At 32.6% G+C, this 18,345-nt stretch overlaps 1 protein-coding gene across 2 annotated transcripts; it reads left to right on the top strand.

Annotated features, from left to right (window-relative positions):
- The first annotated feature begins 687 nt into the window (after positions 1–687).
- Positions 688–17,745, top strand: LOC137813965 (DNA gyrase subunit B, chloroplastic/mitochondrial-like). 2 transcript variants are annotated; one of them, XR_011081564.1, is made up of 22 exons: positions 801–1,157; positions 1,269–1,413; positions 1,568–1,648; positions 1,762–1,875; positions 2,308–2,364; positions 3,312–3,413; positions 3,674–3,824; positions 3,915–3,991; positions 5,637–5,747; positions 6,802–6,872; positions 7,131–7,272; positions 7,656–7,754; positions 7,908–8,036; positions 8,144–8,258; positions 10,482–10,549; positions 14,040–14,153; positions 14,861–14,977; positions 15,101–15,154; positions 15,237–15,342; positions 16,293–16,436; positions 16,612–16,742; positions 17,350–17,745. XR_011081564.1 is itself a non-coding variant. In XM_068616462.1 (21 exons), exons 1-21 carry the CDS (start codon positions 1,036–1,038, stop codon positions 17,416–17,418), a joined length of 2,175 nt encoding a protein of 724 aa, XP_068472563.1. In that variant the 5' UTR covers positions 688–1,035; the 3' UTR covers positions 17,419–17,745. The 2 variants fall into 2 exon arrangements, 1 of the variants encoding a protein (XP_068472563.1); XM_068616462.1 differs by lacking the exon at positions 16,293–16,436 and having other exon boundaries at positions 688–1,157.
- The last annotated feature ends 600 nt before the right edge of the window (positions 17,746–18,345 follow it).

Genomic DNA, 18,345 nt, shown 5'->3' with positions numbered 1-18,345 from the left:
AAATTAAGCCTTTTGATTAACATTTATTCATGATAAAATTCACTTAAATATAATGAATATAACTATTTTGAAAGATTATATGTGTACCGAGACAAAAAATTAAACAAAATTGGATCATTTTGTAATAAAATTATAATATATTTACTATATAAATTTTTTTTAATATATAAATATATTAATTATGATGCTGTCTAAAATTTATTCTTTTTGTAAAATAAAATCTTAAATAATTTATAATAAATAATAAGAAATATATAATTATTTGTCTAAATTTATATTTAGACATAAATTTAAATATTTAAAATTGATGATTTAAATACTTTTTATAAGTAATTAAAATATTTTAATGACACAAAAACTATTTTAATTTTTTTAAAAAGAAATCAAGAAATATTTATGGTAAAGTAAATTTAAATTTTCTTATTTTATTTTATACAAATAATTTAGATATTTGTGTGTTGTAAGTAATATATTTTGTTTGTACATATGTTAACAAAACTAAATAAATTATGACTTAGTTGGTAAGGAAAAGAGCAATAAAATATAAAAAACAAAAAATGATAAGGAAAATAAAAAATAAAAAATATTTGATTTAAGAAGAGAAAAACGTAGAAAGATAAAAAAAAAGAAAAATAATATGAAAGAGAGTTGTGTATATTTTTTCAAAATCATTTACGCCAAACAAATAAGCTTAATTCTCTCTTCATTCATCCCGACCATTTCATTGTAACCAAACAAAGTCTTAAAAAAAAAGACATTCATTCCAAAGTAAAATAGTATGATATCCAACGGCTAAGCTCATCTGATATATTTTGTCTGTAACCACAGCAGATAGGATACAAACCCCTAAACCTCAGACTCAAACTCAAACGTGTGGGTATTTTTTTTTCCGCTTACAAAATCATCTTGTGGAGGGAAAAGTATTAAGAAATGAGTTTAGTGTAAAATGGTGGTAGGGTTTAGAGAAAGAAGATAGCGTGAGTGAAATCAAGGTAGCATAGGAGGGAAAGGGAAAGGAAAAGGAGTGTGAATGTGATGGCTCAAGTTCTTCTATATCGCCCTCCTCTGTTACGCTTCATGTCTTCTCGCTTCTTCACCTGCTCTTCCTTCCATACGCGTTTTTCTTCTCTCCCTCCTTCTACTCTCACCAAAACCAGGTATGCATAACTTCACTTTCTGTTTGCCCCTTTTAAAAAAGTTTCCAAATTTTGACAATGAAGGCAGAAGGGTTTATTTGCTCGTCCTTATTCTTTTCCTGGTTTTTTCAGGACGAGTTTTCATCTGAGAAAAATTTGGGTTCCCTGTTCGGTTCCAATTGCGGCTACTCCAAGGGCGTTTATGTCTTCTGTCCCTACCACTGAAGCTTTTCAGAAAAGTGAAAGTTCCACAGCTTATGGTTCTGATCAAATTCAGGTTTTGATTGTGTTAATTAGTTCACGCGTGGAGTTTTATATGATGTCGTGTGTTTTCTTGTTAGTTAGTGCATTAGTATTTGGTTTAGTTAATTGCTTTTTTATATGTGGTTTGGAAGTGGCATGTTTGGCAAAGGGTTGTTTGATACATGCAGGTGCTTGAAGGCTTGGACCCTGTGAGGAAAAGGCCCGGGATGTACATTGGAAGCACCGGCCCTCGAGGGTTGCACCATTTGGTATTGTCTTATAGTTTCATTTTCTGCGCTGTGGCGCTTTGGGCTGCTTTGTTGCTATTTTGCTTTTGTCCTGAGGTTTCACTGATTGATGAAGAGTGTATGTGGTGTCTTAGGTGTATGAAATTTTGGATAATGCTGTTGATGAAGCTCAAGCTGGGTTTGCTTCCAGGATTGATGTTGTTTTGCTTGCAGATGATTCTTTGAGCATCACCGACAATGGTCGTGGGGTATGTTTTGTTTGTTGTATAAATTTTCTCATGGTTGATTGTGCTTTATCTGTATGTATCTTGCTTTGACATTTTTTGTTGGTTCATTTTTTATAACTGACCTAATTAATGTTAATTTAAAGTTTGAACCTTTGTATTTTACATTAAGAATTTCGACACCCCTCTGCCAAAAACAAACATGAGTTGGGTATAGTATGGTACTATTTTCTTTATGTAACCACTAACTATTTTCTAACTTTCTTAAATTTTTGGGGTTAAATATTATATATGACCAACTGCTGGACAGTTGACAATGCTAGCAATGGTTATTTTGTGGAAATAAATATAATTTGCCTTCTATCAAGATTTTAAGCTGTTAACTCTTGTGCTCTTTTGATCAGTATCTTTTACTTTATTTTGATTACATATAATAATTTATCTCTTGGACTGCAGATTCCTACTGACTTGCATCCAGTTACTAATAAATCTGCCTTGGAGACAGTGTTGACGGTATTATTACACATACTTGAATAAGTCTAGATAATTGCTTCATTATATGCTTTAAACATTTCAGAAGGTCTATGTTATATGGCTCTTTAGATACCGTGAATTCAAATCCAATAGAGTTTGTTTTTCTGTTTTACCTTATCAATATAGGGAGATGCATCACTATTTGAAATTTAGATGAGCTATTTTATCACAGAAAATTATGTTTACAGTGTAATGAAATACATGACAGTTTGAAATTTAGTCGAGCTATTGAGTTCTAGAGTTGATTTTCCCCTTAATGGCTATTAGTTGTTATTAATATTATTGCTAGATTCAAATTTTTTTTATTCCATGCGTTGTTTTAGTTTGTTGTTATCCATTTGTTCAAGCAAGGTAGTAAGGTTTTTGTCATTTTTTACACCTGACATATGGAGCTGTTTCTACATCTTCACTATCTGTTGACTCAAGAAATATGTGATGCGAACTTAGTGTTATGCTATCTATTAGTTTGCCATGCTCAATTTGACAAGAGAATCATTTAACCATCAGCAAATATGACTGAGATTTTTCTGTGTTATTCTGCAAATTTTATTGACAGTATTCAAGGATTTTTAATTAACTAATTAGAGTATTCTATATCTGGTTTTGTTTTGTTGATGAACCTTATCATTCCCGTAGTTCCATAAAGATAAGGTTTGAGAAAGCGTTTCCTATTTTCATTTTGCTTCCTGTTTCCTGATGTGTATGCAGGAAAAATTGAAAACGAGAATGATAAAATGTTGTTTTCATTTTTTCTATACAAACTTCTAAAAACTGAAAACAAAGTGGAAAGAGAAAATGTTTCCTATTTTCAGTTTTCTTTTCAAACTAAACACCCCCTAAAATTTTCATTTTTGAAAAGTTTGGAATACATAGTATATGTACATGATCTTTTGGATAACAGTTATTTACTCTTTTTAACTTTGCAGGTCTTGCACGCTGGTGGAAAATTTGGTGGTGCCAACAGTGGGTACTCTGTTTCAGGAGGTTTGCATGGCGTTGGTTTGTCTGTTGTTAATGCCTTGTCAGAGGTGTGTTTTTATCAATTTTGTCTTTTTCATTTTAGTTGAAACTTTTTCAAGGTTTATACAAATGCTTTGGATAAAAAAATTGTGATGGGTATAACTGTTTTTGTCTCTAATTTTACACATCCACGCATTCTTATTCATCACATACTTAGATGTTAGCAAATAATGCAATCACTTTTATATTTTGTTTTTAGTCAGAGGTTGCTAGTTATGATTAGTCAACAATGTTATCTAAAGGTCTTCTTTACTATCGAACTTCACAGTCACTGGAGATAACAGTTTGGCGTGATGGAATGGAATACACACAAAAATATTCTCGTGGAAAGCCAGTGACAATTCTAAAATGCCTTGTGCTTCCAGATGAAAAGAAAGATTTTCGAGGGACACGTGTTAGATTTTGGCCCGACAAAGAAGGTTCATATTATTTGATAATGCCATTTTTTTCTAGGTTATGTTTTCTCACTACAAATTTGACACATGCTGTACTTTTTCCTAAACATGCAGTTTTCACCACTGCTATTCAGTTTGATTACAACACAATAGCTGGACGGATTAGGGAGTTAGCTTTCCTCAACCCAAAGGTGAAGTTGTTGATTGATTTGGTATTATCCATTTGTGATGTCACATACAACATTCATTATTCTTGTTAGGAATGGTCATAAATGTTGGTACTTCATCATAACATTTTATTCGTGTATATTGATTACTTCATGAATGTATTGATAAGTGACTAAATTTCCTTTAACGACTATCGATATAGAACTTGTTAGATATAAAAATCAACGGTGACCCTTCACTTAGTAGCTTAAGTTTTTGAGGGAGTTAGTAATATGGTATAAGAGTCCCGGTGACAGTGGTTAATAAAAGTTGAGAGTTAGTGCATTTTTTATGCTTTAGGTCCAAGAGTAAATGTGTGATTGGGAGTGTTGCATATGAAAAACTATGTGAGCCTTCACCTAATATTTTAAGCTTCTGGGACAATTGATGCTTGATGTTTTTGTTTTGGAATGGAGTGTAAGGATGGAAATTGAATACAAAAAGTATTAACTGCTAAAACGGCGGTTGGTCCCTTGGTGGAACCACATAATTTATGTTCTGTTGTCAAGCAATGACGTCATTTAGATCAACATCAGAGGAAGTGCTGGAATTTCTGAAGCTCAGTTAAACACTGAATATAGCACAAGAGAAGGAACATTGTCACTCAATAAAAAGGGGCTTAAATATTTGCCTGTTGTATGTAAAAGGAAAGCAGCCAATTACTTAAATTGACTGAGAATCATAAGGTAGCAACAGAGAAAAAAATTGTGTGCACTGATAATGCATGATGGCAAATTGGCAATATAATACCATAGTTCCTCATTGTCATGTGACCAATTTGAATGTGATTATAAACGATGTTTTCAGTATAAAAGTATTATTTGAATTGAGCTAAAAGACTCGGTTTGTATTATGTTTCATATCCATTTTTTTTTGCACTGTGATATTTGTTATTTAAACTATGTAGCACTCATTGCTTGATAATATTAAATTGGTATCTGGAGATAAAAGTCATACAAAAGCTACCTTAATAATTATTAATTTGATGTACTTGGCATCAACAACTCTTATTGAGTTTCCAGAATTCTCAGTTCTTTATGCATAACTTGCAGAAATTCTTGATTCACGGGATTGGGTTTTAGATTTATTATCCATTTTTATTATCTTAAACACAATAAAGCACTGTAGATATTTATGAGTTACATTTGTTTTAAATTAAAACTCTTTTTTTCTCCCCCACAACTTAGCATATGGCCCAATTAATTTGTTTTATTTTGAAGAAAAAAATAGAAACATCATTTTATATGTTACTGAGTTTGGACAGAGTTATGAAAAATTCTAGGCACTTGCATAACAATTTTTTGATAAACAAATCATATACTTGAATTTTTTAAATTAATAAGATGAAGCCTAGCTCATCACTTCTAATCTAATTTCTTGTTCTACTTCTCCAAGAGAATAGAGGGTCAAGCTCAATCTATTTGGTGTCAACAGAAATCTAACCCTTCGTATCCTTTTATACGTCATCTTTGATGCTTGTCTATGCTTTGAAGTAATATTCCTTGGTTTTCATAGTGGCTTAAAGGGGAAAAATGCATGGTCCCTCATTAAGCTATCAATGAAAGTCTTCTAGAAGAGGATTTTTATATTTACCTTGTGTCTTATGATAGGTTTTCTTGACCTTTGCAGCTTACAATCACACTTCAGAAAGAGGATAATGATCCAGATAAAGCTCAGTATAACAAATATTTCTATGCTGGGGGGTTGGTTGAATATGTGAAATGGCTCAATGCAGATAAGGTCTAATGCTAGTAATTTATGGTTAATTAATGCCATTTGTTTTTTTTTTTTTATTGTTTTGTGCTGGTTTGCTTACGGAGGATATCTTATCCTTAGTTCTACTTTCTCCAATTATAAATTAAGTCTCTGTTATACTTGTGTTGCATCACATTTTATTATTTGTTTCTATAAAATATCCATCGTACTGCATATAATATTTACCGCACAACTCTTTTAAAGTTCACATCTGTAAACACTTGCTCACATGGCATTTGAGATAAAAAAAGTTTGAATGGTACCATCTGGATTCAGATTTGTATAATAAATTGTGAAAGTTGTATTACTCACTACAATTTTTGAGTAATGCTACTGACAACCAGTTGAATCACCATTGAACTCACCCTATGCAGGATGACACAATGCTAACACAGGGTTGTGTTTGTATTTCACTGTCAGTTATATGGGTCTATTAAGTTTTCTTTTCATGCTGTATGAGCATTTATAAATATGTCTTGATGTCTGCTAGCCACGAGACAAGAATAGTGAAAAAGGCCAAATAGTTAGCGCTGGAAATAAGGCAAAGCTGTTACAGTTGTAGTTAGTTACAGAATTGGTTGGGTAGTTGACTTGAATAGAAGGAGGGAAGAAGATTGAAAGGGATTTGTTGGTTTTGGAGAACAGATCATTAACTCAGTTGTGAAAGGGGCAACCCTTTGTGAAGGGGAAAACCTTGAAGTAGAACAGAACATTTTGAAATCATTCTTTATTCTATTTCCATTCTGGATTTGTAACAATATTTTTAATTGGGGCATCTTTGTCTACATTTGGATGTATTCTCATTGCTTGTAACTAGTGTTCTTCTTTGTTTCTTACAAGGATGGCTTAGTGTTGCTACCGGATTTTTTCAGTCTTGATTTTCTTTAGTAAAAATGTCTAATTGTTTTCATTTGTTCCTTTTAATGGAAAAACTAAATACTTATTATGCAATATATTTGAACTGGATCTGGATTTGGATCTGGATTTGATGTTTTCAGTAGCTGTAAAATGGTTACTGACCAGTGACCCTCTGTTCCAGAAAACACTTCATGATGTTCTGAGTTTTAGAAAAGAAACTGATGGCATCACAGTTGATATAGCTTTTCAATGGTAAGCCCTCCAACTCCAATTGATAGCAAAGTTAGCTAGATACATTTCATCTTGTGTCAGGATTCATTTGTCTGTATTTGGCATTTGACTGCTCATGGATTAGGAGATAATTTGTGAATTTAGGGTTTAGCCTTTTATATCTTGTAAAAATAGAAGCTCAAAATGAATGATGGAATTTTGGAATTTTCTGTATAATATTGTTGACTAGTAATTGTAATTCCTTTTAGCATGTGATTCAATTAATTTCTTCTTTGCTAGGTGTGAAGATGCATATTCAGATACAATACTGGGATATGCTAATAGTATACGCACTATTGATGGTGGCACTCATATTGAGGCCATGAAGGCTTCTATAACAAGAACACTGAATGGTCTAGGAAAGAAGTCAAAAGTTATTAAGGTATTGCTCAGCTGCTGTTTTTTTTTTCATTTATTTGTCCCTCTTGCCAATTTATGCCTGGCTACTTCCCTGAAATATGGAACTCCTGGTCTAGAATTTGTTACTTTGATAATCTCTCTGACTATACCTACTGATACTTTAACTGCTTTGTTTTACCCTTAACCTTGGGTGCACTACAGTAACTAATCTCTCAATAGGCCAAACAACTTTCCCTATTGAATAATGTATGCTTAACGAAACTGAAACTTCTGTACATGTTGAGATGTTCTATTAAATATGGTAATTGTAAGATAGCAAATGCTTCCCTTTGTCTGAAATTGATCATGAATTATTTTATGAGTAGTTTCTTTTCATTGTTAAATAACGTTTTCTGTTCTTTGCAGGATAAGGATATTACTTTAAGTGGTGAGCATGTTAGAGAGGGTCTAACATGTGTTGTCTCAGTCAAGGTCCCAAACCCTGAGTTTGAAGGACAAACAAAGGTATTACCTATTTTATATTAGTTTGATGGAATGCTTATATTCTCTCCTTCAGGTCTACTGGAATATTGGAGTTTTTAGAATCTTATGTTCTTTTCTTGCATTCCATGGTACTGCTTTTCAAGTTTTTTTCTTACCATTCTCTTTGATGTGAAGACAAGATTAGGAAATCCAGAGGTGCGAAAAGTGGTTGATCAATCTATTCACGACTATCTTACTGAGTATTTAGAATTGCATCCCGATGTGCTTGATTCAATACTTTCTAAATCTCTTAATGCTTTTAAGGTAATCATCTATTTTTTGAGTTTACAGTTGTATTTTAAATCTATTGCTCCTGATTGGAGGTTAGGCTTAACCAAATGCTTCATCTTGTGAATTTATTGTCTAATTAGGCAGCTCTGGCAGCAAAAAGAGCAAGAGAATTGGTGAGACAAAAGAGTGTATTGAGATCTTCATCTCTTCCGGGAAAACTAGCTGATTGTTCATCTTCAAATCCTGAAGATTGTGGTATGATGCTTTTTAATTTTGTGGAACTTATTTTACTTACCATTTGAACCATAGTTTTGTGACGGACCTGGAGTTATTACTGTTAATTTCGAATATCCTAACTCCTAGAATATGACATTTGTTGAGGTCTCATATTGCCTACGGAAATGGCTAAAACTTATTATTATAAAGGCTTGGAAACTCTTTAACCCATGAAATTGCTCATGAAGTTATGTTAGACCCACCCAAATTTCTGATGGTGTTATTAAAGCCTGTTGTAAAAAATATTAAACTAACTGTCTAAAAATCTCTTTGGTCCCATGCTTTCCCAGTAAATGTTAAAAAAAAGCAGTTTTGATATTATGTCCCAAAAGTCTTTATTTCAGTGTATTTCTTTCGTCTTTTTTACTTGACTTTCAGTCTTGCCACCATATTATGTCCAGGGATTTCGAAATTATGGCCTTTCCAGTTATTGTTGAAATATATTTAAATTTTTAAGGCTGTAAGTTGATTCCCCCTTGGGCAATTATATGCAACTTGGTTTGTAATGGTGTTTAGGTTATGATGTTATGTGGCGGTTTCGTCCCAATTCTAGAGATAATATTTTGTTTAGAGTCCTTTGGTGATGTTTCTGAATTATTTGATTCATGTTTAGTCAATAATTTCTACTTTAAAACTAATTGCTCTTACATGACATGACTATTTGCTCAAATATTCGCATCAGTATTGTTGGAGTAGGAAAGAGAGGAATGGACTGAAACTGTGTTTGAATTGAATACATAGTGGATGCGAGTTTATATAGACTTATTACATACATAAATACAGGATATCCTGTTTCCTCTAAATCAAAGATTATATTAATATAATCCATTAGTAGTAGAATAAATACGGAATACATTATGATTTTCAACACTCCTCCTTAAGCTAGATCATATAATACCCAAATGTGGATTGTTTACCATTGGGTGAACTGACCCAATTGACATATGGGTCACCAACTATCTTAGCTTGTCTCCTGTCTTCATAATAAACGAGGCCACTCTTACTGTATTTTAGTATCTGAATTACTGCATCCCAATGTCCTAGAGGGAGTTCAAGGACTGTCTCAGTACACATTGTAGATCTAGATATTGACTAAGATAGTTCAACTTTCCAACAAATCTGTAATCTCCTTCTAGGAAAAATCAAAGCTTAACAAGGTCTATAGTTTGGAATTGGTGTTAAAGGTACTCTATTATGTTAAGAATGGCAACAGTTCATTAGTGATGTTGATATGTCTAAAGGGGTCGTACAACCAGAGGCTCTGTTTGGGGAACATCTAGGTGCACAACAGAGTGATGTTGAGAAACATGTTTAAGTGAGACTAGATCAGGGATATTAGGAGGGACAAAACTTCAAATGTCAGAAGGAGAGGAAGCAAACGCAAAAGGAGGGAAACATCATAGGTTGAAAACCTTCTACGATCAATTATATCCTAGGAAGAGACATTTGGTGGACTATGTATGGTGAGAGTTTGTCAAGCTAAAGCCAAATTGTGAAAAAAACATGTGGAGCCAAAGACACAAGGAGAAAGTGTATCAAATGGTGAATGAGGAGCCTAATCATTTGGCACAGAGGACGGCATGTGATTGATAAAGTAGTTCGTTGAGAGGACAACACCACCCTATAAGTGACGGGGGAACATTGCCAACTAGAAGAGTTTGATGGGTTTCAGTGAGATACTTGTTTTTTTTGCTTAGCCACCTTGTTTTGTTGAAGTGTGTGGGCATAGGATATTTGATGAAGAATGCCTTTCAAAATCATAAATTGTTGAATCAAATGATCACATGCAGCTTCATTGTGAAGAGACTGGATAGGGATACCAAACTGAGTTTTTTTTTATGATAAAACTTCTTAAAGAGGGAAACAAACCCAACCTTTTCATGAAAGATAACCCTGTATAATGCAAAAAAGGCATCAATGGGTGTGACAAAATATTTAAAACTGAACTAGGTGGGTGGCTGCCAGAGTGTTGCTGGATGAGTCACTGGAGTTGTGGCAGTGGTTGATAAACCTTGCCAAAAAAGAGACTTATTACATTGTTATACATAATCAGAGGATATTTTCTCCTCTAAATCAATTTTTTTGTCTATATACTGCTATTATTGTAATAAATACAGAATATTGTATTCTGATTTTGTATGTAGAGCTGATTCATGTCAAATATCTGCTTTGAATTGAACGTTCTTTGCCATCATATTGCAGAAATATTTATAGTTGAAGGTGATTCAGCTGGAGGAAGTGCTAAGCAAGGGCGTGACAGGCGCTTCCAGGTAAAATGTACATGTTTTCATTAAAAAAATCATATAAGCATAAGTGATTAAAAGGAAAGAATTGAAGGAATAGTAATGAACTTATCTTATTTGATTTGTCCACTACTTTATTAATCACTTGTTTATTCAATGCATATACTCTATTTAGCTATTTAGTTGTTTCATTTTCATTCTTCTAAAACAAAGGCTTCACAAACTCATATATAGCTGATTATTTTGTTTCATAAGTTTTCCGCTTAGGATGTTTTTTTATGATGTCTAGTTTAAAATGTTTACATTGAATACTATGTATTATGTATGTATTTAAAAGTAATTTTCCATTGTTTTTGAATATTACTATTCAATTCAAATTATGATTCATGATTCAAAAAATATCTTGGCAATTTACAATTGGAATATCAATTTGATAACCTTGCCTAAAAGATTGAGCTCTTAGGCAGTGACATATGCACATTGCGAGTATGGGGGCAATTGCCCTCGTAAAAAGTGTTGCACTTATAAGATATTCTTAAAATGAATTTATAAAGTTATAAGAGATAAAAATTAGATTTTTTTGAGACTATGTATTTTGTAAGAAATCATAATTTTTTTAAATATTATATATTATTTTTGCCCTGACTAAAAAAAAAAATTCTAGATCTGCCACTGCTCTTAGGTGTAGACATGCTTTACTATATCTTTCACACACTCCTTCCAATAGCTGTTTGGGTGTATAATTGTACTTGAGATGAATACAAAAGAATAGAAAATGAATTAGAGAGCTTCATTCCTCTCTCTTGAGTTCTCATATTTATAATGATATTGGAAGTTCAGATACAATGAATGAGAGGAAAGAGAAAAGAATAAGAAAGGTCACACATAAAAACTAGGTAGAGCACAAAGCTCATAACTTTTCAATAAAGTCTATTTAAGATGACCTATTCTAACACTCTCCCTCAAGTTGGAACATACAAATTATACGTGCCAAGCTTGGAACAGGTAAATTCAATTCGAGGTCCTCTCATGGATTTGTTAGCACATCTGCGAGTTGATCATTGGATCTGACAAATTCAGTACATATTTCTTTGGACAACTTTTCCCAAACAAAATGACAGTTGATCTCTATGTCTACTCCTCCCATGGAATACTGGATTGGAAGCAATGTGGAGAGTGGCTTGGTTATCACAATACATCTTCATTTGCTGAACTTCACCAAAATCTAATTCTTAAATGAACTATGATTAGAAGAAATGGAAGAAAATAAGGAAGCATTACTAGAAATGTGATCAAAAGCACCTAAATCAATTATTCATGAACTTTGACACTCCAGGGTTTGAGAAATGCAAGCTTTTAACAAAATAGAATGGGTGAAAGACTTTGTTTGGCTGCCGGATTTTAACTTGAGATATTCTTGATATTCCTCATTAGTAAATTGTGGTTGAACCTTATTGGATTGAAAGATGTTTGGTGTCTTGTTAGGAGAATCATGTAAGGAGAAGCAATTATTTGGTATGTAGCCAATTGTCCTACAAAAGGAATATTGAGGATGTTTGCACCCACTTTGAGTGAAGGAAGGCTTACTGAAAGAGGAATCCATTTATAATAAGAATTATAGCAACCAAATGTAAACGACAACAATAGTAGTCGACCACGGCGGATGCAGACTACGGTAGGCAGCAACAAATGACAATAAAATACAGTAGAATCACTGTACCTCAATGAGACAAACCAGATTGGGTGTTCGTTGTATGACATCAGTGGAGGACGGAGGATGGCAATTGACAACCTGAAGAAGGAGAATGGGATCCACGTGCTTTGATACCAACTTGACTTAGAAAATGAATTAGAGAGCTTGATCCCCCTCTCTTGGATTCTCATATTTAAAAAGATATTGGAAATTTAGATATAACGAATGAGAGGAAAGAGAAAAGAATAAGAAAGGTCCACATTTAGAAACTAGGTACAACCCAAAGCACACAACAGTTTTTCAATAAAGTCTATTTAGTTAGGATGACCTATTCTAACAATCGTGAACGATGTACAGCCCGTCCCACCACTATACCTTGTGTTGAAATTACACTTTTTTATTACGATAATGGACGCAATAAAGACTAAACTTCTGACCAGTTGTCAACTTTGATACAATATGGAATAGTAACTCCTAAAATCTTGCTTTCTTAGGTGAAGGTGGCAGACTAGTTTTGTTATTTAGGAAAACACTCTTATTGGCTAAAATTTATTGAAAACTACAAAATTAGGAGAGTTTTAAATAAGTTGTGAAACTCTCCAAATTTTGTGATTTCCATTAAATTTCAACCAATGAGTATTCAAATAAGTGTGTTCCTAACGTTTGTCTTGCTATGGCAAGAACTATTTAATCTATTGCTTGATTTAGTTTATTTATACCTTTAAATGTTATAGTTTCATTTCGATGCAAATATATGTAAAATAGGGGATCGTGCTATAAAAGATCGTCACTTACATCTTGAAAAGCAAATCACTAGAGGGAACTCATCATTTTTTTCAAGGAAATTATTTTCTTTCTCAAATTCTTGTGCAATATTTTTCTATTTCTTTAAACTTTGAATATTAATAATTATGTTAATGAAATGGTAGAGGTTTTAACATCAATAAATTGTACAAGTAGCATTTTTTTCTTCGAATTTCTTTTTGAATGATACAATATAATTTTGTTAATTTTCAATAGAACTTTAACTTACAAAATGGGAGATGTCATATGACAGGAAGTTTTATTTTCTAGGATCAATATTCCAGTGATGAGGAATTGAACTTATCACACTCAAGATACAGGTTGAGTGGTTATTTGTGACTGGAAAGTACCTACTAGATCAAAGGAAGGTTTAATTGTATTGCTATATGTTTAACAATACTCTTTGGTAGTGAATTGCTGAGTGTAGATGTAGGAGAAATGAGAATGTTAAGATAAAATGTGTATACAAGAAAGGATGGGATACAAAATGAATGTATATATTGTGGAGTTAGTCGCGTGACTCCAATTGAGGACGGACATGTGCAGAAGGTCACTAGTGGGGAGAATAGATCATATATTCAGTCTTCTGAAAAGGAATAGAGGAGGACCAGGGATATTAGAGAAAATTGTTAAAATTTAAAAGAGATCTGATGGTGCATAACATTCATTAGAGTTTGGTCCTTAACTGAGCCGATGTCATCTTGTGATTTATGTAGCCAAGTTCACATAGTATAACAAGGCTTTTGTTGTTGTCATTAAAGCTTTATGTTACCCTTTGAATGTAAGAAAACATTATAACAAAGGTAATGCTATGATTAATGGAAATATAAAATTGAGGAGTTTTCAAATATGGATGTGTTTTCATAATACTAATGCTTATTTTTTTAATTGCTGTATCTAATCACTTTAATTCTGTTTACTGACATGTGGAGCATTTTGTTAGGTTGGTCTTCATTGTGTATAAAAGAATTGTTTGGAGTTATTTAAGTGCATCTATTTATCAGAGCATATTTGATGCAGGCCATTCTCCCTCTGAGGGGTAAGATTCTGAATATTGAAAGGAGGGATGAAGCAGCAATGTACAAAAATGAAGAGATCCAAAATTTAATTCTGGGTCTTGGTCTCGGTGTGAAGGTTAAAATACTTCCTGTTTCATTAATTTGCTATTAATGAGGGAGCTAAAGCACAAAATTAACTGATAAAAACGCAAATGAATAAATATACAATTGAACGTTCTGAAAAACAGGCCACAGTGAACTGTAAATAAATTATAAAATATTACTAAATTTTGATCTCTTCAATTGCTAAATTGTTAGTTTTGTCTTATTGATTTTCTTCTTGTATTGAAACTGAAGTTATCGCTAGTGATATATGATCCATCCAGAGTCTAGTGAAAGAGTGACTTGCATTCAATTTGCATAAAATTCAAATTTTAGTAAATGCAATCTTTAAACTGTTGAGATTTCCAAATGGAGGTCAACAAAAGAACCAAGTTAACAACAATTAATGTGATTTTCAAAGTGAATTTAGAGTAAACAAAATAGAAATGCGAAGGTGAGCAGAAAGAGAATATGGTAATTAGGGGAGACAACAAAAACATTTGGTATTGCTGTCATGTTACAAAGGAACCCAAAGTAATCTTGATTCCTCAATAGGTTGGGAAGTTAGAAATTATAATTGAATTCCAAAGTTGAACTGGAAAATCCAACTTTAATAGCATGATAACCATGTTATTCGTGATATTTTATTTCCTACATAAGTCCTTCTCCTGTGCCTGAATTCTTTGCTCTTAACAACTATTATTTAGTAATTTTGTTAAGCATTTTCTTTTGTCATTTCAGGGAGAGGATTTTAAAAAGGATGCACTCCGGTATCATAAGATTATTATTTTGACTGATGCTGATGTGGATGGTGCTCACATCCGAACTTTGCTACTGACATTTTTCTTCAGATATCAGGTATTGTATACGGGAAATACTGGCACAATCTACTCCTAATGGAAGATGAAAACAAAGCTAGCTCCTTTAAGAATATAAATAAAAATAAATAATAAAATTTGATGCATTGGTTCTATCGTGCAGAAAGCTTTGTTTGATGAAGGTTGTATTTATGTTGGTGTTCCACCGTTATACAAGGTTTGCCTAAAACTTTTGCTTCATGGAATGTTTATCAGATGGAATCATACTAACTTCGAGCTATCTTTACTGGAATAACCAGGTTGTCAGGGGAAAACAAGTGCACTATTGCTATGATGATGCTGACCTTAAAAAGCTTCAACGATCATTCCCTCCTAATGCATCGTACAACATGCAAAGGTTCAAAGGTATGATTAAAAGTTATTTTGGCTGAACGCTGCTTGCATTAGAATTATTTGTAGGATTGTATTTTAATTTTGACAAAATAATTTTTTCATGCGACATTAGCTTATTTAATTGTAAGGGTTGACATTGTTTGAGAACTGCTATCCATCATGAAGTGGGTCAAGTGAATTTCATTACCAAGGGGAAAATTTATCTGGCAAATATGGATGGTCAAAAAAAAAAAAAATTGAAAATAATTGAAAGTGTAATCTTAAACTACCTCTCTCCCACCTCAAATTTGTGAAACTTGACAAATATTTGTAGAAGTTAATATTTTCTTCATGTCATTAAGGTCTCCCCATCCTAAAGTCTATTCAAGCTTTAGTTGAACCATTTCAATCATAGGGAATGCTTGTGAAATATCTGCTCCATACATAATCATACAAAACAAGAAGAGCAACATGACTGTATGTCAATACTCGGGGGTTTATTTGATTACGTATGCTCAGTTTGATAGAGAGAAAAAATGAAGGGAATGGAGGTGGGGGGAAGAAAGGAAGAGAAATGCTCTGTTATACTCAATGGACAAGGTGGTAGTAGATCCAGCCATTACTAGCTATGCTGTTGTTTTGTTTTGTAACTATAAATTGTTAAGATATTTTTGGAAGTTTCAGATTTGATTCCTATTTTTTTTAATTCTGTATATTGGTTGTATCTTGTTTTTATTACTAGCATATCAATCCCACAATCTCAAGGATTTGTTTCCTAGACTAGGCAGTGCTTGTTTCCAAATTTATCCAATTAATGTATGTATATATATAAGATGTAAGAAATGAGACTGAATACAAGAGAAGTTATTTTCTTCTAAAATTGAGATAAAACATTATAAAACCCAACATAATTGATTATGTAATAATCAGTTTTGTTTTGGTTTGTAACACCTTCAATTCATTTTCGCACATTTTTTGTGCAGAAATACACCTGTGGGTCCCCTTCACCCCTTTTTAAGCTTTTCTTCCTCACCCACTTTCTTGCGTTCCAAGTCTGGCAATGATTTTCTCTGGCACCAGTGATGTCTTATAGACCCTTGTAGCGAACAATATATTAGTTGAAGAAAGTAAGTTTTATGTTTAAGAGTCTATGGTATTGAAAATTATTTGTTTCTTCTGAGGTTCATTTTGTCTCCCCAATGCTGAGTTTTTTTCTTTTTGCTCTAGGGGCTAATAATTTACAATGTTATCTTGATTTCTATCTGTAATAATAGTATACTCTTGTATGTTCTATAAATGCAGGGTTGGGAGAGATGATGCCTTTACAACTATGGGAAACAACCATGGATCCAAAACGGAGGTTACTGAAGCAATTAAAAGTTGAGGATGCAGCAGAAGCAAATGTTGTTTTTTCCTCTCTTATGGGTACTCAGGTAATGTGAAAATGGCTACCTATTTTGTGATTTTTTTTTACCCGAGTATATTTGTTTCTATATATTTCTCTAGATACATTGAACTTTAAGAAAACCAGGGAGAACCGAATTTGATGAATAACTTATGATTTCAAATTTGCAATACATGTTTTAATCTATTTATGCATTAACCTGTGAAATTACCATAATTTTTGCATTTAAGAGGCTAGTTCCTTCATCCCATGCACTGAAGAAGCAAGGTGGAATTTCGGGCTAGTATGATGAAAGTTTATACAAATAAACCAGATACAATAAACTTAGGATGTCTTATAAGATAAACCTGGATTTTAGTTACACAAGTTGGTGTTGATCGTTGGCCTTTTTCTGATAAGCGCATTTGACTATCTTTTACCTGGGCAATAGTAATTAAGAGTTGCGTCTGTTTCATGTGCTTATTTGTTCGTTGGTATATAATCCGTTTTTCTGTTATCCACAATTAGATTGGCCTTATCTACGAATTGCATGCCTTTAGGTATAATAAATTATACAGTTTTTAGTAAAAATATTCTTGTACACCATGGTCTGAGTTATTGTTACATAATAGAATTTTAATTATAATTTGTATCAGGTGGATATTCGGAAGGAGCTCATACGAAATTCTGCAAGCATGATTGATCTTCATCAGCTAGATATTTGATAGTGCAGCTAGTGGAGAAAGGAATGACTTCCATATTAGCCATGCACTACAATATAAAGCACAATTTTTTCTATATGCCCTGGAATGTAGAGAAGTCTGAAATTAAGAGGCTCCTGTTTTTTTAAACAAATGGAGCTGTCATTTTTAGTTTCTGGGAAGTATTTGGGTGACATGTTGGAGGTTCTAATTTTATTGTTAATTTGTCAACTGCATATAATTTTTCCCTATATATGGTCCCAAATTTTGTAATTGCACGTTGAATCATATTCATGTACTTCAGATGTTACCCTTCACAAGTTCAGTGCTATGCTCGTGTTTGATCCTGCATTAATATGCAAAGTTAAATTTATTTTTTTCTGCCTAATATGTTTGAAAGGTGAATGACTGAATGAAACATTTGCATGGGGAGACATCAACTTTAAGGAACATGGCAAAGGCTATTAGCATACTGTTATTTATAGATGTCATTTTGATAGCAATGGTGAGTTTTTACGGTCTGCAAAATATGATAAAGAGAAATGGTGGTATAGTTAATTTTCTGTAATATTGCTGACAAAATCTACGAATATGTTATATCTTTAACATGGTGAAATAAATTATATATTAAATGCTAGGGAGGAGAAAAATTTCTACAGTTACATTTATGGTTCGACTAAAAGTGAGATGATTGCGAGGAATTGTACAATTTCACTCTTAACACTAAAGAAATACTTTGCTTGCATACCATTAAACGTTGTGTCACTGTAAATTGAAGATAAGATGGTCTTTGTAATTAAAAAAATGAAGATAAAAACCAAAGGAACTAGTAAACAACTTCTTATATGTCCATGTTTTTAGATTCTTTATATATATATATATATATATATATATATAACATTTGTCTCAACACAATGTAACAGTTTTACACTTTATTAGTTTTAATCACTG

Source organism: Phaseolus vulgaris, chromosome 1 (genome assembly GCF_000499845.2).
Source record: "Phaseolus vulgaris cultivar G19833 chromosome 1, P. vulgaris v2.0, whole genome shotgun sequence".
NCBI classification, from domain to species: Eukaryota; Viridiplantae; Streptophyta; class Magnoliopsida; order Fabales; family Fabaceae; genus Phaseolus; species Phaseolus vulgaris.
Note: the sequence above shows the minus strand (reverse complement) of the source record. Positions and strands in the feature narration are given on the sequence as shown.

Bases quoted from the DNA above. Each gene is read 5' to 3' on its own strand.
- LOC137813965 (XM_068616462.1), top strand. From the start codon at position 1,036: ATGGCTCAAGTTCTTCTATATCGCCCTCCTCTGTTACGCTTCATGTCT. The intron at 14,978-15,100 runs GTATTGTATACG...TCTATCGTGCAG, and splicing joins CATTTTTCTTCAGATATCAG to AAAGCTTTGTTTGATGAAGG. The intron at 15,343-16,611 runs GTATGATTAAAA...CTATAAATGCAG, and splicing joins CAACATGCAAAGGTTCAAAG to GGTTGGGAGAGATGATGCCT.